We start from the raw sequence: 25,200 nt of genomic DNA, 5'->3' as shown, positions 1-25,200 counted from the left end.
GTAGACGATGACACACATGCGCACTGCCAGTTTACTAGCTAGCTGTCGTGGTTAGCAGGGTTGCGTGTCCGGAGTGCTGTAGATGAAAATCGAAGTTCTTGTGTCTTCTTGACGAGATGAAAGGCAGATTCAACACAGTCGATGTTAGGGCGGTGATTGCCGAGATCAATTCCAAGTAAGGTGGATTCTACTCTCATACGCAACAGAAAGTGACAGAGAAAGCTTATTTGGGCATTGCTAACTTAGCCTGTAGTCAAAAACTGTGTTGCATGTGTTGGTTTGTCAATAATTTGATTTCATCTGACAGATTTGGGACGAACAGGCTGAAGTCGTGGCCACATTTCTAAATGGCCATAAAAGGTCATTAATGAGAGAGAGACACCTTGATTACGATTTGCGGAGGAAGTATTGAATTCGACGTCTTTTACGTGTTACTAATAGCACGGTGTATAGTAGGTTCTGCATTATGTAGATGCGGTGTTGCGAGACAACTGTCAAACAGCATCGCTTCTTGCCTGTGTGTCGGACTGTGTGAGTTCATGTTTTTGCCCTGGTCTCACACATCTTAACCAGCTTTTTCAGTTGTAATCCTGACTGGCTTTAGAACCTTGCAGTTTTTTTAGAAAGACTAATACTACCTTATGTCTGATAATCATGCACATTTTGGTGCCGTTTAGGCAGCAGGGCTTCCTGCTGATGTCAGTGAAGGACCAACCCCTTCTCCAGTCCTAAGCCCAAAGGCAACCTTAGAAAACTTTTACTAAGAAAAAATGGTACCCGGGGAACAGTTGGGGGTTAGGTACCTTGCGCAAGGTATGTCATGTCTCAGTCATGTACTGTTGGCTCTGGGGATCGAACTGGTGACCTTATGGTCACAAGTCCGATTCCCTAACTTCCAGCCCATGACTGATGAAAGATATTGCGATGCCTTAAACACAACCGTTTCAGACTGAATAAACAAGACAGACTGATAACCTTTGGAACATAGTAATTTCAGAATAGGCAAAAAAACAACATACATCAAATTGCTATTCAAGGCCAAGCAACTCTCGTATAATTTTGTAGTGAGATAGCATCTACAGAGCTGAGGTTTTTAAATAAGATGTATTTTAAATTAGTTTCATAAGTGTATTCTTTAAACCAGTTATATTCCAGGTTTTTAAAAAGAAACCCAGAGATTTGTGTGTATCACACTCTTCGTCTGTCTGAAAGTAATTCTACTTTACTGTTCTGCAGATATGTTGGGATGCGAGTGAACAATGTCTATGACATCGACAACAAGACCTATCTCATACGACTCCAAAAGTAAGTGTTGGGAGACAAGCATCATTGCTCATTAACTAATGTGTTTTTCTGACAGTGTTGCATTAAATCTATAATTGGGAGCAATCGAAGGCATAGTAATAAGTCCAGGAGTGAGAACTGAATCAAGACCGAGTAAAACTTTTTAACAGGCATGTACAGAAATATGAGAGGCACTACTGGCAACTTGAAGAGACTGTTGTTGTTGCATTTTCCTTCCTTAAGATGATTATTTCAAACTTGTTTTTTTTTTTCAGGCCGGACAGCAAAGCAATCTTATTGATTGAGTCCGGCATACGGATTCACTCCACTGAGTTTGAATGGCCCAAAAATGTCATGCCATCCGGTTTTGCCATGAAAGTAAGCATGTTGCATTGTAGTGCATGCGTCTATAATTTCTGCTGTGGACGGAATATGTTACATTTGCTTCAAACTGTTGTTTTTTTAATGATTTTTTTCAGTGCCGAAAGCACCTAAAGTCAAGAAGATTGGTACACGTGAAGCAACTTGGTGTAGACAGGATTGTGGACATTCAGTTTGGATCAGATGAGGCTGCATACCACCTTATAGTTGAGCTGTATGACAGGGTAAGAGATTTCTGGTGTGATTCCTCTTCGCTTTATGAAGTTTCTTAGTTTTTTGTTTTTAACAATGGTATCCTCTAAAACATTGGTTCAGGTCTCTCAGACGATCCATATTTTTGCTCCATCCCTATGTAGATCCCCAAAAACTTTGACTGCCCCTAGGACCCTAAGGGCTAGTTTGAGAAACGTTGTTCTAACATATTCTCATTATTGCTATCACTATGCTATATGCTTTCTGTACACTATGTTGTTGTCATGATTGACAGCCTAAGCTTTTAGACAAAGTCAGACACTGTATATGTGAGATACTACACATTGTACCACTGAGATCCACTTTAATATATGCGGTTTGCATTTGCAGGGAAACATAGTCCTGACAGACCATGAGTACACCATACTAAACCTGTTGCGCTTTCGCACTGCTGAGGCAGAGGATGTTAAGTTTGCAGTGAGGGAACGATATCCTGTAGAGAATGCCAGGCCTCCTGAACCCCTCATCAGTCTGGAAAGGTAACTGAGTTATTCCATGTTAAATCCTTTGAGGTGGTAAGATGTTGGCACCATTGCAACAGAAGCTGAAGTTTATGTCAGAGGTTGTGGTTTGTCACATCCTTTTAAGTATAGCTGACTTTTTCACTCCATACTGGTCCATAATTCTATAGTGTAACATCATAACAATAACTAAAACATGGACCATTCTTTATATGTATATATCTTTATATCTTTATAGGACCACAGGAAGCCAAAACAGAAATCAAAACCTCACAGTAAAACCACAGAAAATTTTTTTCCCTACACTGAAATATTTTTACAGTCATCTCACAAAGAGGCATATAGCCATAGTATGCATAGAAAAAAAAATCAGTCAAACGAAAACATGCTTTTAGAATTCAGTGGTGGCTTCAAAACATATTTAGAAATTAAGAAAGTAAGAAAAGAAGTTGTTGCTTGTATTTTACATACAAATATTATCAAAAAACAAACATCCTGTCATTCCATTATTATTAATACATATACATTATACACACATTATTATTATTAATAATATAATTATTATATAAAAAATTATTTTTAATACATTAAATTTGTAAACACACCTTACTTGTGATAAAATCACTGTAACTCTCTGTCTTCTGTGGATTATTGTTTTATTTGACAGCTTTCTCATTTGTATTCAAAGTTTTAACATATGTTCACAATGCATATTTTTCTGCAGGCTCACAGAGATACTGTCCAAAGCACAGAGTGGAGAGCAAGTTAAAAGGATTCTTAATCCCCACCTCCGTAAGTCTTCCTGTTATTTAGAATGTGAAATAGGATTCAAATGGTCTCTCAGGCAATATTCTTTTGATATTAGGCAACAACATGAACTGATTCTCTGTATCTCTGTAGCATATGGAGGCACTCTAATTGAACACTGCTTTATAGAAGTTGGTCTCCCTGGTCTTATGAAAATGGACAGTCAGTTTAACATTGCTGAAGGTTTGTTTTCTTAATGTTTTAATGATTCAGAAATTAATGCCAGTTATTTATGTAACACTGTATTTTGAGGCTTTTGAGGAATTTATCACCAAGAACAGCATTAAAGTCATGTTCCATCTTGCAGCTGGACCAAAACTTTTGGATGCTTTGCAGATGGCAGAGGATTATATAGAGAAAGCAGCAAGCTTTGATGGAAAGGTCTGTTTGAATTATGAAAATCTGACTAAATATTTATTGATTCTTCATGGTGGCAATCACTTAATTCTCTATCATCTATTTTCCTTGACCAAAGGGTTACATCATTCAGAAAACTGAAAAGAAGCCAAGTATGACTCCAGACAAGCCACACGAGGAGTTGCTCACGTATGTTAATCAATTCATATTGTTTTTATCTTTTTAAAAAGATAGACTTTTCATTGTCTCATCTTATTGATCCTCTCTTTGGCTGAATAGGTATGAAGAATTTCATCCATTCCTTTTTGCTCAACACTCAAGTAACCCATATATTGAGCTTGAGTCTTTTAATAAGGTTTGTGGTTCATTTTTCAATTTCTGGTTTTGTCCATCATTCTGAATTAACTAACATGTTTTTAAATTTTTTCTTCATTTTATACTCTCAGGCTGTTGATGAGTTTTTCTCCAAGATGGAGAGTCAGAAGATTGACATGAAAGCTCTCCAGCAGGAGAAACAAGCCCTGAAGAAGCTTGAGAATGTCAAAAAGGACCACGAGCAACGGTTGGAGGCCCTACACCAAGCCCAGGTGAGGAGGAAGCCTGTTTAGAGAAAGGCACTATCTCAGTTTTACAAACTCAGTTGTTTATTTGCAATCTGTATGTTCATACAAGCGTGTTTTTGTAGGAGGTGGACCGTCTGAAGGGGGAGCTGGTGGAGATGAACCTCCCCATCGTGGAGAGAGCACTGCAGGTAGTAAGAAGTGCTCTTGCCAATCAGGTGGACTGGGCAGAAATAGGTCTCATTGTCAAAGAAGCTCAGGTGGCTGGAGACCCTGTGGCTTGTGCCATCAAGGAGCTGAAGCTACAGACCAATCACATCACTATGCTACTAAAGTAAGGTCATATAGAAGTACTTGACATAAAATGACTTTAAATTTGAGGTTTCTGAGACTGTGTGCTCAAGCCAAATATTAAATGAATAATAAAGGTCTTGCCTCACAGGAACCCATATGTTGGTTCAGAAGAAGGAGAGGAGGAAGAGTCTTTGATGGATACTACAGAGGTCCCTGAGCAGCAAAAGGGGAAGAAGAATAAGAATAAAGACAAAGGACAGAAGGGCAAGGTCCAGAAGAACAAACCTGTCCTGGTGGATGTGGACCTTAGTTTGTCTGCTTATGCCAATGCAAAGAAGTGAGTTCAGGCTTGTGATGTTTAAACATTTTATAACCTCTGAATGGCCATTTAGAAGACATTACAGGAAAATCCATATATGTGGTGTTACAGTTTTACCTTTCTTTTTAGTGTACAGTGGAGTCCAGAAATCTGAGACCATACTGAAAATATTTATTTGGAAATAAAGAATAGAAAATCTTGGGATCTTGGTAAAAAATAAAACAAAGAAAAGTTATGATAGTTAAAATTCAGAAAAAAATATTTCAAATTCTTCACTTTTCTTAGTTCATTATCGAAATTGAATCAAAAAGGTACGTTTTTTTTTCTCCTCAGTCATGTCCCATCCATTAAAACACATGTTCAGATTTTGAAGTGGATTTGATCTACTCTATCAGAGGCTTTTGCAATACTTTCCATGCTAGCTCAAGTGCATGCTGTCATTAAAGCAAAACAGGGATATACCAAACACCAAGAAGTTCTGAAATTCATGTGAACTTTTAAAGATTCTGCTTTTCACTCAAATTGTATTAAACTAGAAAATAATTCAAAATAGAAGCATTTAACAAGTGGTCTCAGACTTTTGTACCCTGTTGTATGTGATGTGGACCATGATTAGGTTGCCCTAACCCCAGATGTTGTGATAATTTTGAGTCATTCGTGTTTGATCATTGACACTTGAAGCTGCTATTTGAGAAGATTGAAAAAATGATGTTGGAGACGCTGTTTATTGACTGCAAAGAAAAGTTTAAATATTTTTACATGAGCCATTTTGTGCTTTTGTGCCAGAAATGTGCTTTTAATTTCAATAATTTCACAATGATTTATCATTATCATCATCATCATCATCGTTAACCACTTAGTCCAGATAGGGTCGCGGTAGCAGTTGAGAGAGCAGAGAAACCCAGATGACCCTGTCCCCTGCAACTTCCTCCAGCTCATTCCTGGGGACTCCAAGCCGCTCCCAGCCTTGGGCCATCCAGTCCCTAAAGGCCTCTTTCTTCTGCTTGACGGTCTCCCTCAGCACCAGTGTCCACCAGGGGGTTCTTGGGTTACCGCCCTGACAGGCACCCACAAGCTTTTGGCCACAGCTCCGTCTGGCAGCTTCCACAATGGAGGTTTTGAACATAGTCCATTCAGACTTCATGTCCCCTACCTCCTCTGGGACATGAGAAAAGTTCTCCTGGAGGTGGCAGGTGAAATCATTCCGAACAGGTGCCTTCGACAGTTGTTCCCAGCACACTCTCACTATTCGCTTCGGCCTACTGGGTCTGACCATCAGTCTTCTCTGCCATCTGATCCAACTCGCCATCAGATGGTGGTCAGTTGACAGCTCAGCACCTCTCTTCACCCGAGGGTCCAGAACATATGGTCCCAAGTCAGATGAAACAACAAAGTTCATCATTGACCTTTGACCCAAGGATCTCTGGTACCTTGTACACTTATGAACTTGGTGTTCGTTATGGACAATCCATGCCTGGCACAGAAGTCCAATAACAATTCACCATTCAGGATTTAATTCGCGTTGAAACGACCATCTCATCCACTGGGACAAACCCCAACTGCATGACCGCCAGCCGGGGACTCGTGATTATCCCCACACCCGCCCAGCGCCTCTCGCCCTGTGCAACCCCTGAGTAGGAGATCCCTTCCAGGGATTGGGGCCTTGTCATGGTGGAAGGGCTTGTGTGGTCTAGGGATCTTCAGAGCTAAATCGTCGGAAGCAATATGCTTCTGGTAGGTTATCCTAGGGCGAACAGGTCTGGAGTGAAGACCCAGAATAACTCAATCCAAAAACCCTCCATGATAAATGGACTCAGACAATCGTGTACCCTGCCTGGGAGAGGGTCACCAGGACCTACCTCTGGAGCCAGGCCTGGAGGTAGCATTCCAGAGCGAGTGCCTGGTGGCCGGGCAGCCCACGTAACACGGCCGGGCTCAGCTGGAAGAGGCAATATGGGGAGACCATGTGGCCCACCACCCACAAGGTCCAGCATGTGGGAGAAATGCAGTGCCGGATAGATAGATAGATAGATAGGTAGGTAGGTAGGTACATACTTTATTAATCCTGAAGGAAATTTAGCAGCCAGTAGCACACACTCAACACTGTACCTATCTACAGGCATATATACACATAGAAAGAAAAAAAAAAAAAAATACAACAATCTACTTTGTGTGCTTCTCGTGCCGGTCCCAAGCCCGGATAAATGGTGAGGGTTGCATCAGGAAGGGCATCCGGCGTAAAACTTGTGCCAAAACTATCATGCGGATCACAAATATAATTGCCATACCGGCTCGGTCGAGGCCTGGGTTAACAACGACCGCCTCCGTTGCTGTTGACCAGCAGGGTGCCGGTGGAAATTGGGACTACTGTAGGTCGAAGACCATCAAAGAGGAGAGGAGGAAGGCGGGTTAGAAGGCAGCGAGAGAGAAGGAAAGGCAGGAGTGTGGAGGTTAGAGTAGGGACTCTGAACCTAGGGACAATGACTGGTAAAGGCAGAGAGCTTGCAGACATGATGGAGAGAAGGAAGGTAGATATTCTGTGTGTCGAGGAGACCAGATAGAAAGGAAGCAAGGCCAGGAACATTGGAGGTGGATTCAAACTGTTCTATCATGGTGTAGAGAGGAAGAGAAATGGAGTAGGGATAATCCTAAAGGAACAGCTTGTGAAAAGTGTTCTGGATGTAAAGAGAGTGTCAGACAGGATCATGAGCCTGAAGTTGGAGGTTGATGGTGTAATTTTGAATGTGGTCAGTTCATATGCACCACAGGTTGGTTGTCAGTTAGAGGAGAAAGAGGAATTTTGGAGTAAGATGGATGAAGTGGTAGATGGTGTCCCTAGAGAGGAGAGATTAGTGATTGGTGCAGACTTCAATGGACATGTTGGTGAAGGGAACAGAGGGGATGAAGAGGTGCTGTGTATGTATGGTGTGAAAGACAGGAATGCGGAAGATTTTGCAAAGAGAATGGAAATGGCTGTGGTGAACACGTATTTTCAGAAGAGGGAAGAACACAGGGTGACATACAAGAGTGGAGGGAGGTGCACACAGGTGGATTATATCCTTAGCAGGAGATGCCACCTAAAGGAGATTGGAGATTGTAAAGTGGTGCCAGGGGAAAGTGTAGCAAGGCAGCATAGAGTGGTTGTCTGTAGAATGAGATTAGAAACAAAGAAGAGGAAGGAAGTGAAGACAGAGCCAAAGATTAGATGGTGGAAGCAGAAGGAGGAGGATGGTTGCAGGGAAAAATTGCAACAGGCCCTTGGGGGCAGTTAGGAGCTACCTGAGGACTGGGAAACTACAGCTAAGGTGGTGAGAGAAACTGGCAAGAATGTGTTGGGTGTTTCGTCTGGTCAGAGGAAAGAAGACAAGGAAAGTTGGTGGTGGAATGAGGAAGTCCAGGAGAGTATTCAGAAGAAGAAGGCAGCTAAGAAAAAGTGGGATAACCAGAGAGATGAAGGAAGTAGGCAGAAGTACTGTGAGGCTAGCCGCATAGCAAAAAGAATGGTGGCGGTGGCAATGGCTCAGACCTCAGATGAGCTGTATGAGAGGCTGGACAGTAAAGAAGGAGTAAAGGACTTGTATCGTTTGGCTAAACAGAGAGATAGAGCTGGAAACGGTGTACAGCAGGTTAGGCTGATAAAGGATAGAGAGGGAAATGTACTAGTGAGTGAACAGAGAGTGTTGAGTAGATGGAAGGAGTACTTTGAAAACTAATAAATGAGGAAAACGAGAGAGAGAGGAGGACAACGGGGGGAGAGATATTGGATCAGGAAGTGCAGAGAATTAGTAAGGTGGAAGTGAGGGCAGCTTTAAAAAGGATGAAGAATGGAAAGGCAGTTGGTCCAGATGACATACCTGTGGAGGTATGGAGATGTTTAGGAGAGAAGGCAGTGGACTTTTTAAACCAGGTTGTTTAACAAAATCCTGGAGAGTGAGAGGATGCCTGTTGAGTAGAGAAGTAGTGCACTGGTCCCCATTTTTAAGAACAAGGGTGATGTGCAGAGCTGCAGTAACTACAGAGGTATAAAGTTGATGAGCCACACCATGAAGGTATGGGAAAGAGTTGTTGAAGCAAGGCTAAGACGAGAGGTTCAGATCAGTGAGCAGCAGTTTGGTTTCATGCCCAGAAAGAGTACCACAAATGCAATTTTTGCGTTGAGAGTGTTGGTACAGAAGTACAGAGAAGGTCAGAAAGAGCTACATTGTGTCTTTGTGGATCTAGAGAAGGCATATGATAGGGTGCCAAGAGAGGAACTGTGGTACTGTATGAGGAAGTCGGGTGTAGCTGAAAAGTATGTTAGGGTGGTGCAGGACATGTATGAGGATAGTGAGACCGTGGTGAGGTGTGCAATTGGAGTGACAAATGGTTTCAAGGTGAAGGTAGGGTTACATCAGGGATCAGCTTTGAGCCCCTTCTTGTTTGCAATGGACAGTGTAGAAAAGAGGTGAAGAAGAGTGTGCAGGCAGGATGGAGTGGGTGGAGACGGGTGTCAGGGCTGATGTGTGACAGAAGGATAGCAGCATGAATGAAAGGGAAGGTTTACAAGACAGTAGTGCGTCCTGTATGGTTTGGAGACTGTGGCTCTGTCTAAAAGACAGGAGGCTGAGTGGAGGTGGCGGAGATGAAGATGCTGAGATTTTCGTTGGGAGTGACAAGGATGGACAAGATTAGAAATGAGCAGATCAGAGAGACAGTGAAGGTGGAGCAGTTTGGAGATAAAGCCAGAGAGGCCAGGTTGAGATGGTTTGGACATGTGTTGAGGAGGAATAGTGGATATATTGGTCAAAGAATGTTGGAGATGGAGCTACCGGGTAGAAGGAGAAGAGGTAGACCTCAGAGAAGGTTTATGGATGTAGTGAAGGTGGACATGGAGATGGTTGGTGTAAAAGTAGAGGAGGCAGTGGATAGGGCAAGATGGAGGCAGATGATCCCCTGTGGTGACCCCTAAAGGGAGCAGCCGAAAGAAGAAGAAGAAGAAGAATAAAATACAACAATCTGTGATAATATCTATAACCTGAGATGAGAGATGCAGTGCAATAATGACTGTACAAGAATTTACAGGTAATGGCATATAATGACCACAATGATATGAAATAAGTATGCGCATATATTGTACCAAATAAAGTGTCTAGTGTCCACATGTGCAAGATGTGCAATGAGGTATGCAGAAAGTACAATATGTGCAGCATGCTGTCTATATGTGCAGATGAATAGAGAAACACAAGATAAGCATGAGATTCAGATTCAGTCCTCCTCTCTCTCCACCCTTCTCTGCTGGCCCTCCTGGGAAGAGTTCAAGAGCCTGATGGCTCTAGGGACAAAGGATCTCCTGAATCTGTCGGTTGATCAGCTCTGTGACAGAAACCTGCCACTAATCATGCTCCTCCTGTCCATGATGATGGTGTCAGTGGGTGTCCATCATCCTCTGTAACGGAGAGCAGTTTGTGTAGTGTCCTTGTCTCAGCCACCTTGACCACAGAGTCCAGTTCCGCACCGACTACTGACCCCGCTCGCTTGACCAGCTTGTCCAGTCGCATCTCGTCTGTCCTTTTTATGCTTCCTCCCCATCCATGGTCTGATAGAACATATGTAGGAGCTTCCTACAGATGTTAAAGGACCTCAGCCTCCTCAGGAAGTAGAGCCAAGTATAGGCAGTGGGAGATAATGTTTTAGCCCAACTTAATTTTTAAAAAATGTTTGTTTGAACTGTACGTTTATTTGACATGGAATGACCTGTAATATGTGATATATAATTATAATTTAACAAAATATTAATTGCTGTAACTACATGTGTATTCTAGGTGGGGGTGGGCAAAATGACAAATTTTACAGTTACCGAAATAAAATATGGTTTTCTGAGCATATCATGGATATTTTCAGTACTTGCAGAACACTGACTGTTTTTTTAAAAAGAGAGTATAATTAGGCCTGTTAAATTGGATTTAGTGTCTGTAACTGTGTTATTATTGTTATTATGATATAATATTTTTGCCATATGGCCCACCCCTAATTATATTTATGATAGTAAGTAATGTGAAAAGCCTTTTGATTTTTTTTCAATTTCAGTAAGAGCCCTTCTCTGTGTACCCTGTGTATATGAAATACATGATATTATGAAACAGACAGTGAAGGATTGTTTATTGTACATACCATTATACCTTATTCTCTTACTTTAAATGTGAACATAATGTCCTTTTAGGTATTATGACCACAAGCGGAGTGCTGCAAAAAAGGAGCAGAAGACAGTGGAAGCAGCAGAAAAGGTAAAGAGAGAGAGCAGGTCCTTATGGAATACTACCAATAATACTAAATTCTATGTAAAAATTTGTTAAACATGTTGTGCGATGCTTTGGTCAAGGCCTTCAAGTCTGCTGAGAAAAAGACTAAACAAACCCTTAAAGAGGTCCAGACAGTTACAACAATTCAGAAAGCAAGAAAGGTCTACTGGTGAGGCACAAATGCTTGTCATCTTTCTAACAAGTTAGACTGGTGATACTGTTATACATTTGTGTTCATCCTAAACAATTCTGATCACTTCCTCCTTTCTTGCCAGGTTTGAAAAGTTTCTTTGGTTCATCAGCTCAGAGAACAACCTCATCATTGCTGGACGAGACCAGCAGCAGAATGAGATGATAGTCAAACGTTACCTGCGAGCAGGTACAGGGGTGTTTTATGTTGTTTGTGCTTGTGTGTTGTTTCATTGTTCTTCTTTTCCTCTGAAACCTCAGTGACAAAAATATCCCCACATTTTTTCTTCTCAGGGGACATCTATGTCCATGCTGACCTCCATGGAGCTACAAGTTGTGTCATCAAGAATCCCTCTGGTATGAGTACTTTTAAACCTTGAAGCTTTTTTTTTTTTTTACAAAAGTCTTTGGCAGCCATGAAAATTGTATGAAACTATCAGTAAAAACTAAGAAACTAAGAGTCCACTATGTAACATTAGAATAAACACATGTACAGTACTATATATATATATATATATATATATATATATATATATATATATATATATATATATGTGTGTGTGTGTGTGTGTGTGTGTGTGTGTGTGTGTGTGTGTGTGTGTGTGTATATATATATATATATATATATATATATATATATATATATATATATATATATAAATAAATAAATAAAAATCATTATTTAATATTCTGTAAATGTTGTTTATTCAAATATTAACACTTCTGAGCAAATAAACACGTACTGCACAAATAAATACATTTTGAAAATGTGTCTTTGGTGCCTAAGACCTTCGACACAGTACTGTATGCATTTGTTAAATTACTTCAGTAATGCATCTGATTTAATTTAATAAAGAACTGATTGGCCAGACTACACTGTAAGTGATAATAATATTCTTTGTAATAAAGTTTTAAGCAAGTTTACATACTATGGAACAAACTGATATTTTATTTAATTAATTTAAGTTTTCAGAAAAGTAATTTATTAATTAGTTTCTAGGAATTAGAACTTAGAAATGTTACATTTTGAAGTTCAGAATAAAAAGTTATGTACTACTTTACTAGTTAGTTAGGTTAAAACCAGTTTGTAGGCTTAACTTGAATGTAATTAGTAATTTACTTGGAAAGTAAAAAGATTGGCTTCCCGGCTGTTTTTTAGGCCCAATTCCATTTCACCCCTTACCCCTAAAACTTAGGGGTAAATAAATAAATGTAAGTATTTTCTCTGTTTAAAAAAAGCCGTTGTATTGTAAGATGACCATTGTAATAGTGTTTTATGGTCATTTCCTTTATAACACGCGTAAAAATCGCTAGTAATGCGCTGATGTCTCAGTCGCTACTTGGCAAAATTTCCTGTTCCACCTTAAATGGTGCAGCAGTTACGTTCTGGTACCTGAGGCTACCTCACCATTTAAGGTGGAATGGGAAATCAATCATGAAGCTGGTGATTAGAAGGCCAAGTTCAGCTTTTTTGTTTGTGCTCTTTTTTTTTCTTTTCAGTGACTCGTTTGATTGACTGTGTAAAACTGAAGTTGTGAATGAATCATGAGCGCCCACGCTTTTCAGCCTATGGCAAATGTCAGTGGAATATACCATTATTGCTATAGTATGGAGACAAAGCAGGAAAAGACGTCCTGATTATTTTTCCAGGCTATTATATGGTTCACCTGTCCTGTCATTTGACACACAATTGAGATCACCACAGCTGAAGGCGGCATATTGGAAATGGCCAGAAAACTTTGTCTCTGTTTACATAAAAGTCGCTGATGACAACTGATGATGTTTTTGGTTCTTGAAGGGTTGTCCCATTTTATAGGGAGAAAATTTCAACCACTACCCCTTGTAACTCAGTTTCAAGGGGGGAGGGTTACATTCAAAAACAATGCGTAGGGGTAAAAATAAACACTGGGTTTGCTAAGGCCCAATCCCATTTCTTAAAGTTTGAAGTGGTCTTGGATGTCTGGGCTTCCTCAAGAAGAGCTTTGGAAATGGCAAGGCCAACACACAAGCTTAAAACACATCACAATATAATCATTTGTTTATTAGGGTTATTTCTAATGTTAGTTCTTTTTAACAAAATTGCTTGTAACTCATAGCATTGGCTTTATATATTATTTTCTCAGCTGGTCTAAAACTTTTACCCCATATTGTATAATGTTTTTGTACTGCCTGTTCAGGTGAGGAATATGGTAATTGTGCTATTTTCTGAGTCCTCTGTTAATTGACTAATTGTTTGGCTGACCGATTAGGCACATTGACACATTGTTGTCAGTACTGATCAATTATGATTAGAAATGTGAATGAGAATTATTACCAGGGTCAGAGCAAACAGTGATGCAGAGAGCGATGTGAAATCTGTATTTTCTTGAAAAGTAGGTTAATCTTGGGCCCAAACCCATTTCTTATTTTTACCCCTACCCCTTGTTTTCAAGTGTAATCCTCCCCCTTGAAACTGAGTTACAAGGGGTAGTGGTTGAAATGGGACAACCCTTCAAGAACCGGATACATCATCACTTGTCATCAGCGACTTTTACGGGGAGACGAGGTTTTCCGGCCATTTCTAATATGCCGCCTCCAGCTGTGGTGATCTCACTTGTGTGTCACATGACAGGACAGGTGAATCATATTTAAAATAGCCTGGAAAAATAATCAGGACGTCTTTTCCTGCTTTGTCTCCATACTATAGCAATAATGGTATATTGCACTGACATTTGCCATAGGCTGAAAAGTGTGGGTGCTTGTGATTCATTCGCAACTTTAATTTTACCCAATCAATCAATCAAACAAGTCACAGAACAAAAACAGCACAAACAAAAAAACATCACTTCATCAACAGCTACTAGCGCTGCTCTGTAGGTGACCCTGTCAGTCTACAGTGATAGCAGAGGAGGATAAATTTCAGCTCCTCACTGCTTAAATACATTTAGGGCATCATACGCCTTCAAAGAGGGATGCAATTATTTATTATCGCCACCAAGAATTCTTCGGTGATATGAAGCTGAACTTCATGATCGAATTTTCCCGTTCCGCCTTAAATGGTGCAGCAACCTTGGGTACCAGAACGTAACTGCTGCATCATTTAAGGTGAAATGAGAAAATTTGCTAGATAGCAATTGAGATATCATCGTATTAGTGGTGATTTTTATGCATGGTATGAAGGAAATAACCATAAAACACTATTACAATGGTTATCTTACAATACAACGGCTTTTTAACAGAGAAATACTTACATTTATGTGTCTCTTTGGCCGCTTGTGCAGCCATCTTGCCGATGATTCGCATAGCATTCTGGGAATTTTCTCATAACACTCCATTTGTAGTGAACCTCTGAAAAATAGCCCGAACACTTCATCCTACCTCTCCATTTCAACAACAATCAAGACAACCCTACCCCTAGACGTGAATGCGCAAAACAGAGGGGTAGGGCTAAGTGTTAAGGGTAAAGGGTGAAAAGGGATTGGGCCTTGCTGTTCTGGGCACACAGTATTCATGTACAAAGTATGTCCTATGAATGTCTTTCTTTTGTATTTGGCCAAAACTTTTCCTTTAGTGTAAACTGGGCAGTCCTAATCTTGGGATCGCTTATGTTGGCAGTATCCTCACCAATCACAACGCTCATGTAGTTTGTCCCGTCCCAGCTTTAACAAAACTATGTTGTCCAGTGGTCTTCTTCTCTCTGTTTAAATTGGATATAATGTTTTTTTTTTTAAAACTTTTTAAATATTTTACACTGTGCACTGTAAATGGGTCTTTAAAGAAATCTACATAATTAAATAGAAGCATTGAAGAAAAACGTCCAAATTGAAATCTATTTTGGGCTTGTGAAAATGTGCCTCTCATTATTTTTCTGCCTGTTGCCAGGCTTGCTTTACAACGCTCTAAAAGTTATGATATTGCCACAAATCTTCACCTTCACTGACGTTGTTCTGAATTTTTAATTATCCCCTGTGTATTTTATGATGGACCAGTGATGATCCCAGATTGAATGACAAAAAATCTAACTTTATTTTTGTGACCTTCAAGATGTTGACTGACTTAAAGCCCACAGAACGAAGAATTTACTGAATGCCAGAATGTAATTGCTGAATGTAAATAGTTCTCTACTGTTGTTGCAGGAGAGCCTATTCCTCCACGTACACTAACAGAGGCTGGGACTATGGCTGTGTGTTATAGTGCTGCCTGGGATGCCAAAGTGATCACCAGCGCTTGGTGGGTTCACCATAACCAGGTAAGACAGTGTCATGTTTTTAGGCTTAAGCTTTTAAATATCACGTTGGTGTCACAACTTAATGGTCACAATGTTCATGTCTTGCCCGCTTCAGGTGTCCAAGACTGCTCCAACAGGAGAGTATTTAACAACAGGAAGCTTCATGATTAGAGGTACAAATTAAAGTTTGTCCGTTTCCGTCTGACTGTTGATGTAGTATTTAATTGTTGTTGTATCTGTACATTTTGGATTCCTGACATGTATGAATACTGTTTCAGGCCTTGAGCATTTTGGCAAAAAGGTGCTCTCATTGACAGTTTGCAAAATTTTGAAAAGTTTCACCTCACTTATTTACTGTTGCCGTGTTTTTCAAACTTTGATCTCAGACTACCTTCTATTCATAACTCTTGCGCTAGCTGATTAAAAAGCTCAGTAGCATACAGAAACATTGAGAAGCTCACAGAGGAGTACCTCTGAAAAAAATGTATTATTCAAAAATAAACTGATATGTAAAATTGCATATGTTCAGTGCAGACATACAGGACAAAATCATCTTGTTAATTATGGTTTCATTAATCCAACCAGAAATTTTAGTTACTACTAAATAAAGTTTAGCTTACCTTGGAGCACACATTCTGACTCTTTATTGTTTTGATATTGAGCGGTTACTGTGGTTTTGCATCTAATCTAAAATTTCTTCAGATTCTGGAAGGGAAAAAAAAACACTGCTGCCTTCCAGGTGATCACTATTGTGGTGAGGTTTGTTGGAGGAAGCAGTGTACAACATAAAACATATCGTGATTGGCTGGGAGATACCAGTCTTTTTTGTGCACATGGTCAATCGGAAATTTTTAGGCACTATCAAATAGCCTTGTGAAAATTTTGATAATCTGCCTTTAGCAATTGTTTACTGAGACGTACATATAGTGTCGGTACAGTGAGTCCATTGTAGTCACCTTGTCTTGCACCAATTATCTATTAAATCCAGCTGAACTTTAAATTGAATTAAATAGTAGATTCTGTCAAGTCTAACCTTAACATCTATTATAGATACTGTTGATAATCACTGTTAAGTTTCACCAAATCAATTTGGGAATCTGTAGATCTATAGACTATGAAAATAAAGTGTGACTGTTAACGTAATGTTATTATTTATGCATGTTTTATTCTCGTCTTTCAGGGAAGAAGAACTTCTTACCCCCCTCTTATCTCATTATGGGCTTCGGATTTCTCTTCAAGGTAATCAATTTTGTAATTACAGCTCAATGTGCCACACTCTAATTTCAGTGATGGTTATAATTGGGTATGACATTCAACAAAAATGAATAAAAATGTGTTTGCAGCAGACAACTCAAAGTTGGTGTCAGCTCCACTACCAGTCCAATTGTGAACAGGATTGTAAATATTCATTCACACTCTACTGTGCTTTAGTCAGTTGGCTCAGCATTATTTGTTATGATTGTAGGTGGATGAGCAGTGTGTGTTTAGACACCGGGGAGAGAGGAAGGTTAAAACTCTGGAGGAAGATGTGGAGGACGGGATATCCAGTACTGCAGAGCTGCTAGAGGAAGGAGAGGAGCTCTTAGGTATTTGCGCACACTGGGGGTATAATAGTATACAGAAGTCATGGTTAGGTTCACACTACGGTTTGACATCATCGTCTGGTACACGTTCAGTACAATAGGGGACAAAGCAAAAAAAAAAACAAATGCATAAGGTCAAGTTTCTTTTCATTTATTTTGAACAGACAGTAGTGCAAGTTACTGTTTGTTCCACTTGGTGTCATATAGTTAGGTAGTTGGTACAGCCTGTAGTGTGACTATACTAATGACTTACAGCTTAAAGCTTTCTGCTTTACATTCATCAGTATTTGCACATAAGCTACCGCATATTCTCCATATGGCTACATGTACCAAACTGTAACATCACTACCATGATTGTTGGGGATGACTGCATACACCGTTACACCCCTAGTGCACACATAATCATAATAATAATATGGGTAATTTACCATCAGTTACAATGAATTTGCCCTAAAACCTCATCACTGGCTCACTCAGCAAGTGTCCAGCCACCCCAAATCTGGGAGCCAAGGAAAAACTCACCACTAATCCAGAGCGCAGTTCCAGACTTTGACTAAATTTGGATGCCCTAAAACTTCACCTCCACTCTTAGAGCAATCAGACCCCTGAAAATCCAACTTCCAAAGCCCCCCAGCTTGACTACAGTGTAGTGTCCATCACTACCGGCATACCCCAACACGGCAAAGAATCTCTTAGCACCGGTCTTCCATACTCATTCTTTACAAATGTGAATTAAATAAGGCCCATTAAATATTGGAACATAATCACTTTACAGCATTACATAAACAGCACAAAACAGAAAATTTCTGAATAAATAACACAAAAAATTTTAAAATCATCCCATAGCCCTCAGCACATATGCATAAACACACCCTCACACAGAAAGGTTTAACAAGGGCAAAGGGTTTTAAAAGAACCAAAAAACTAAAACTGATTCAGACATGACGTAAACATCAACTATTGCAATTAGGCATAATATGATTGGTTAAGGTCAGTAAATAAGACTCAGACAGGTCGCTGATGCACATCTCTGTGACATCTGCAGCTCTCACTCTCAGATAGATGGAAGGTCTCGAAAGGTCTTGACTAATTCCCACAAAGTCACTTTCACCCAGTTCCACAATCTGGGGCCATGTTTCTCAGGATAGTGTGGAGATTGCTATAAGCAAGTCCTTATCTCAGTCACAGCTTCTCAAGGAACAAACACACTCCAAAGAAAGAGGCAACATGCAACACAAACACACCACAAACCTCAAGGAGAGAAAAGTCCAAGTCTTGAAATGAAGAACACATGCAGTCACAGCTTCTCAAGGAACAAACACACTCCAAAGAAAGAGGCAACATGCAACACAAACACACCACAAACCTCAAGGAGAGAAAAGTCCAAGTCTTGAAATGAAGAACACATGGAGTACTAAAATAGTTATTATTATCTTTAACAGGGATTACCTTTAACTAATTTACCATTTTGTGTCTTTTTTAATGTTGAATGTTTATTTTTTTCATAAATACTATAAATTATTCTCTCTAAATTATTTTTTGAATACTCTGTTTCTGTGTTCTGATTATTTACTGATTGATCCAAGTCTTTGAAATAAGAATGTTTTGATCATTGTCCGCCACTCCAATTTCCAGCACATCTTGTTTTCCCTAGGAGAAGACAGCGCAACTGAAGGAGAGGCTGAGGAAGAAGATGGGGGTGAAGAAGACAGCAGAATGACTGGAGATGAAGATGTAGTGACAAGAGAAACAGAAGATGGTCAAGAAGCAGAAGAATACACAGAAGCCCAGGACGCATCAGGCCAGACCAAGCCTGAGACTGAAAAGCCAGAGCAGAAGGAGGTGGAACGACACAAAGGAGAAAAAGAGGTCGATGAAGAGGTGAAGAGTGAGGAAGAGAGTATAGACATCAGTTTTCCAGACACCACAATCTCACTCACACACCTTCAGTCGAACAGGTACTGTTCTTCAATAATGGGCTATAATGATCAAACAACTAGGATAAGTTGTTTCAGACATTTGACTTGGGGACACTGTGATTTTGTTGTCAGTAGACATAAATGTGACAATAAAAGCAAACACAAATTTCATATTAAAGATGTAATACAATGGAGGATACCTGCTATCATTTTTCTCTAAAATAACATGTAGGGGGCAGTCGTGGGCTGGAGGTTAGGGAACTGGCCCTGTGACCGGAAGGTTGCCGGTTCGATCCCCAGGGCCGACAGTCCATGACTGAGGTGTCCTGGAGCAAGACACTTAAACCCCCAACTGCTCCCCGGGTGCCGTGGATAGGGCTGCCCACCACTCCGGGCAAGTGTGCTCACTGCCCCCTAGTGTGTGTGTGTTCACTAGTGTATGTGGTGTTTCACTTCACGGATGGGTTAAATGCGGAGGTGGAATTTCCCCGGTTGTGGGATCAAAAAAGTATCACTAAAAAAGAACAGAATGTGAAGGCATTTCTGATAACTTGGTAAAAAAAAAAAGTCAATTATTTACAACTGAGTAAAAACTGCATGCAAGTATTGGAGTATCCTTGTATTTTATTATAAGCTCTAGTTTCAGTTTGATAATTAATTTCAGATATTTGACTGCCACTGTTTTTCACCATGTCTGTCTACATGAAAATTACACAGACCTATTGTGATTCATTTTGAATTTAAATTTAAACAAGGTGTCTGTGTCCTATTAAGTTTTTCTCTTTCTATTTCAGGGGAATCTCAAATGCTGGTTTCAAGCAAGACGTTTCAAAACAGGTATATTACAAAGAAGAGGTGTATTCAAAACCATAATACTCTAGTCTTCTCAAAGCTATGAGCCAGACTGACAGCAAACTCCTTAAAACCACAGATGAAAACATAAAACAAAGGGATAGCAGAATCATGGCAGAGTGTTTGCAAAATAATGATTGACATGTCAGAGCCAGTCACAATTGTTAGTAAACACTGCATGTGAATAATGTAGGCAGTAAACTAGTCAGAATTATTAAGCTAAGAGATGTTTTACAGAGGAATGTATTATTAAAATCTACACTATTCTGATTGAACAGGACTGTGCAGTGCCTGCTTTTGCGTTAAACATGATTGCGTGTAAAGATAAATATTAATGCACTCATACACATCATAATTTCTGTTTAAAGCTTTAGCAAACACTGAAGCTAGTCCACATCTTCTGACTAGCTCCAGTGTTAGTTTTAGCATTAGCTGATCTGAAGGACCAGCTTTCTTTGTTCAAACCTAATTTTTAGACACGAAAATCTAACAATTCAACTCCCAGTCACTAAAATTCCTTAGATTAATATAAATTAGGTTTCTGAAATTTCTGAATCCCTTTTGTCTTTGAGTTGGCCTACATTGACATTTTGTTCGTTTTCAAACACGTGTCTGCACAAAGCCAATATATAATAAAACATGGTCAGGGGTACACTGTGCATCTGATGTTTCCTTTGAGCTGCTGAGCTTCTTAATCTGTTAGTGTAAGTGCTGTGTCAGGTAGCCTGACATACATAGCAACTATAACTAGAGCAAGGACTTTTTATTGTGGCATGTTTTCAGAATTTCTGTCTGTCAGGGTGTACCCAGTATACCAGATGAAATATTCAGTTGGAAGACACGCCTTCACCTACATGACTCATGTTTCCATCCAACAGGACAACACAGAGGCACACGGCAAAAAGTACATGAGTGCTAAGCAGAGAAGGTAAACCCTTGAAAATTAAAAAACTGGTCTTGGCATAGTATAGCACCTAGCTAGGGTTACAACTAAATACCATTGATGTGTCTCTGTGTCAAGGGATATGAAGAAGAAGCAAAAACAAGAAGGTGATGAACAACATGAAGAAGCAGAGTCCAAAAGAGAGGAGAATCAAGGTTTTTATGCATCCAGCCAGAGCTCTAAGATTGGAGGAGCCACTCAGCCTCCTCTAAAGAGGGGACAAAAGGTTACACTGCACTGTTATTCATACTTTATCATCATGCTGAAGAATTTTTGTGATCTCTTTTAAGTAATTTTTTTAAAGGTTAATGGAACACAAGAATGGTCTGCTTATCTCAGGCCTAATTATATGGCCACAATGTTAAGTGCAAAGTGCTGTGCTCTATAAAAGGCATTGAATGTGGTGCCATGATGGCTGTGCTCTTCTGTTTAGAACAAGCTGAAGAAAATCAAAGACAAATACAAAGACCAAGATGAGGAGGACCGTGAACTGATGATGAAGCTGCTTGGGGTCAGTACTGTTTGCTGTATGGATTTAGTCTTGTGGTTCCCAACTCTGCTCCTGGAGTAGCTCTGCCCTGTTTGACTTTTTGCCAAGAGGCTGATGACTCAGACCAGGAGAACCATTGTTTTGTTTTTTCTTTTCTGTTGTAACATTTCAACACACACATTTTCTAAGCCGCTTCTCCCTCAGGGTCGCGGGTGGTTGCTGGAGCCTATCCCAGCCGTCAATGTGCGGAAGGCAGGATACACTCTGGACAGGTCACCATTCCATCACAGGGTTGTTTTCTTAATTGGCTGATAGGTTGGATCAGTGTGTTACAGCAAGGGAAACAAAAATATATGCAAGAGGTCTTCCAGGACCACGTTTGTGAATCACCGATCTAGTCCATAAAGCACAGGTTACTTCATTTTTCTTACAACTAATTTCTTCTTCCACAGTCAGCAGGCTCCAGTAAGGAAGAAAAGGGAAAGAAGGGGAAGAAAGGAAAAGGAAAAGAGGAGCCAGTGAAGCGAGCTCCCCAGAAACCTGGCCAAAAGCAGAAAGCAGCCGAGCAGCATATGGTGAAGAAGGCTGAGCAGCCTGGGGATGATGGTTGCCCAGCAGGAGGGGACTTCACTGAACAGGATGACAAGGTAGAGAGAGCTTGTTTTCATTATGATTTATCTTTTGGGATCTCACTGGTAACCCAGAGGAAATAGTCATTTAAGTCAAATTTTGTTGAGTTCCACTGACTACCAACTGTTTAAAAAAAAAATCTTGCATCTCAGTCACTTATGTTTAGCAGACTGAAAAGGTTTTCACAAGGGTGATGTTCACACTCAGATAGCTTTTGGTGTCCTTTTTGTTTCTAGTTACACAATACTTTTGTATATGTCTTTAGCATTAGACATCACATAAGTCTGTATGAATGATTGATGAGTGATGCTGTTACATAACTCACTGATTTTTCTTCAGGAGGCTGATGACTTGGACCAGGAGAACCCTGGAGCAGAGGTAAGAATTTTCTAGTGTTTCTTAACCCTGCTCCTGCTGTCCCACAGAACTACATGGTTTTAGATATTTCTTAATTCATCACACCTGGGGAAATATTTCACAAAACTGGTTTTCTCAGTTTCACCAGATAACCTAAGCCCAAACTCAAGCTTATCCAAAAGGAAAAGAGTTGAGGGACATTTCTGTCGGAGAGTCCTCAACTCAAGGGCTTACATGATCTGGCTAACTGCTTTGCCTATATAATACACCACCACCCTCTAGATTAAAGGGACACCCTGGCCAAAAAGAATTTACCTACATCTGTTGTTATAAATGTGTGTACTTGCCTGTTCCAGCAGTGCTGCATGAGCCTAGAGCAAGATTTCATAGTTGAAAGACTAGGAAAGCCCCCTTCTGATGATGTATCTGGAAGGTGAAAGTAAATTTAGGAATTCCTAATGATCGTGTAATGTATTCTCATAATGTACGCCTGATATTGTGGTGAGAGTAGACCGATAAACAAAGACATTGAAGTGATTTAAAAAAAAAAAAAAAAAAAAAAAAAATCAAACATGAATTCTGTTAAACCAACGAGGCCATCACATCTGTTTTAATGCTTTTTGTAATGAAATGTATATCTGTTGGTTGCTGGTTTCTTAGGAAGGAGAAAACTTTCTTGACTCTTTGACTGGCCAGCCATACTCAGATGATGTATTGCTGTTTGCAGTCCCTGTATGTGCACCCTATACAGCCCTTTCAAATTACAAGTATGTTATCTGTTTTCTGTTCATCTATAACCACATCATTCAGATCTGTTCACCTATATATTCATATTGTACTTGTAATCAGAGGGTTTCATACAGTATAGATTATATATGTAGTGCCTTATCTACAATATTCTGCTGTATTTCAGTTAATTATTGTTCAGGTTGTGTCATCACTCCTTCAAACATGTAGAGAAAGATCCACCTCTTTTCAGGCATGCTGTAGAAACATTATTTGTGATGTGTAATATTATTAAAATGTCTTGTTCTCCTTCAGGCATAAAGTGAAACTGACTCCAGGCACACAGAAAAAGGGAAAAGGTAAAGATTTCATTCAACATAGTGTTGCTTTAAATCGTTAATAGTGGGAAACGCAGTTATTTTCACCTCTAACTGTTGAACCTTTGAATTTCACAGCTGCTCGGACTGCTGTGTTCAGCTTCATGCGTGGAAAGGAAGCTAGCACCAGAGAGAAAGACCTTTTCCGCAGTGTTAAGGTATTTGTATCTAAAATGTGCATCTTTCTGAATTGGTGCCGCTATTTTTTAATAATTGTTAAATTTCCATCACTTTCTCTGTTCTTTGTATCTTAATATGTAGGACACAGACCTGTCAAGAAACATGCCTGGCAAAGTGAAGGTATCGGCTCCGAACCTGCTGGCAGCAAAGAAGAAATAAATTTCAGGAAAACTGGTTAAATTGCATAGAATATTCGGGGGATGACAACAGAGAAGCCTTGGACAGTTCACAACCTGTAAATGCCTGCCTTAAGGAAGACTTGCCCATTAAGGATAATGATCAGGAGAATTGTGAGAATCATGCACATCATCCTTAGATTGTATATACCACATTCTTCTTCTGTGGGGAGGAAAAAAGATGGAGATCATAGTGAATCCTATATTATGTGAAAAATTACATTATTGTGGCTTTTGCTACATCAGTCCATTATGAGAGATATGAGAAATATAAGGTGTACAGCAGGCAAAACAAAACTTGTAAACATCTTTGAACATACTGCAATTTTCACAAGTCCTTGTTTTTTTACATTCAAAATATACAAGGAATTGTTTTTATTCATTAATTTTATTTTTTTTTTCAAATAAAACATTTCAACCTATTTACAGAAAAATGACTAGGTCACACTGACTACCTGAAATGCAACAAAAGTATTACAAAACAGAGCATAACAATACTAGTTTGGTTCCTAGTTAGCCCCACTTCCCCTTCACCAGTAATCCAAGATCCAGTGATTGGTTAGGAAGTTAGTTCAGATAGTTCTATTAAACCAAAATATACAAAACCTCACACAAAAATAGCTAAAATACAGTATATACACTTAGTAAAATTAGGAATTTAACAATGTCTGTATATTGTAACTCCTCTTACATCTCAAATCTTTGATGGGGAAATTTTTTATTCCCTATCAGTGGCATTTCATTTATTTTATCAGTACGATGGAAAATATCAAAAGCATGATGTTTAGCATATTTTAATGGGTGGAAAATAACCTAGTCACGTTCTGTATTAAATCAAGTTATGTATATAAAACAGTGGTTTAGTCATATGCAAAAGTTTAAACACCATCGGTCAATCTATATGTTTGTGAAAATAAGTTAACACATCCTCTATGTAATGTGTTAAATGACATTTTTGACAAAAACAATATAAAATATACCATTTTGTGTTTTGTTTTTTCATAAATTCAGCAAATAAACAGTAATTGCATTAAAACATGAAGATGAGTGTAGGGGATATGCACTTATTTTCACTTAGAAAATCAGCAAAACCTGGAACTTGACCAGGAGTGCCCAAACTTTTGCATATAAATCAAATTGGCTCTTTATTTCATGATAACACACTGATATCATAGGTAGAACTCCTTTTTTAAAAGCAACGTAAAAGCTACAAAAAATACAATCTACATGGTTTGCATTGTTCATGATAATTATCATTATAAGATGCTTTCTTCATGATAATTATCAGCCTTATCAGTGCTGCAAGTTACTTCCTAAATACTTTAAAAAAAAAAAAAAAAAAAAAAACGCTGCTTCTTGTTATTTAGCAATGTATAGTGGCTTTCAGGCCATCTGATTATAAACTGCACATGGTTCTTGTGTTGGAACACTGGGAGGATACACTACTAGTCAAAATTTGGACACAGTGAATTTTCCAAAAAATGTTTGATCTAAAAGCTCATGCTTTGAAGTTGTTTCTAAGACAAATATAAATTTGCAAATTAATGCTTATGTAAAATTGTATGTCCATCCATCCAT

The 25,200-nt window shown here is 39.4% G+C and overlaps 1 protein-coding gene across 1 annotated transcript; it reads left to right on the top strand.

Moving 5' to 3' along the window:
* The first annotated feature begins 14 nt into the window (after positions 1-14).
* Positions 15-25,089, top strand: LOC108437008 (nuclear export mediator factor Nemf). The gene is made up of 32 exons (XM_017713819.2): positions 15-175; positions 1,237-1,305; positions 1,560-1,662; positions 1,764-1,889; positions 2,248-2,396; positions 3,103-3,170; positions 3,279-3,368; positions 3,493-3,566; positions 3,661-3,731; positions 3,822-3,897; positions 3,989-4,129; positions 4,228-4,436; positions 4,545-4,733; positions 10,915-10,978; positions 11,074-11,162; positions 11,269-11,372; positions 11,477-11,539; positions 15,298-15,410; positions 15,505-15,562; positions 16,570-16,628; positions 16,855-16,975; positions 18,627-18,930; positions 19,686-19,728; positions 20,622-20,671; positions 20,765-20,912; positions 21,120-21,197; positions 21,629-21,823; positions 22,146-22,184; positions 22,824-22,930; positions 23,205-23,248; positions 23,345-23,424; positions 23,528-25,089. Exons 1-32 carry the CDS (start codon positions 117-119, stop codon positions 23,603-23,605), a joined length of 3,261 nt encoding a protein of 1,086 aa, XP_017569308.1. The 5' UTR covers positions 15-116; the 3' UTR covers positions 23,606-25,089.
* The last annotated feature ends 111 nt before the right edge of the window (positions 25,090-25,200 follow it).

Source organism: Pygocentrus nattereri, chromosome 10, assembly GCF_015220715.1.
Source record: "Pygocentrus nattereri isolate fPygNat1 chromosome 10, fPygNat1.pri, whole genome shotgun sequence".
NCBI classification, from domain to species: domain Eukaryota; kingdom Metazoa; phylum Chordata; class Actinopteri; order Characiformes; family Serrasalmidae; genus Pygocentrus; species Pygocentrus nattereri.
Note: the sequence above shows the minus strand (reverse complement) of the source record. Positions and strands in the feature narration are given on the sequence as shown.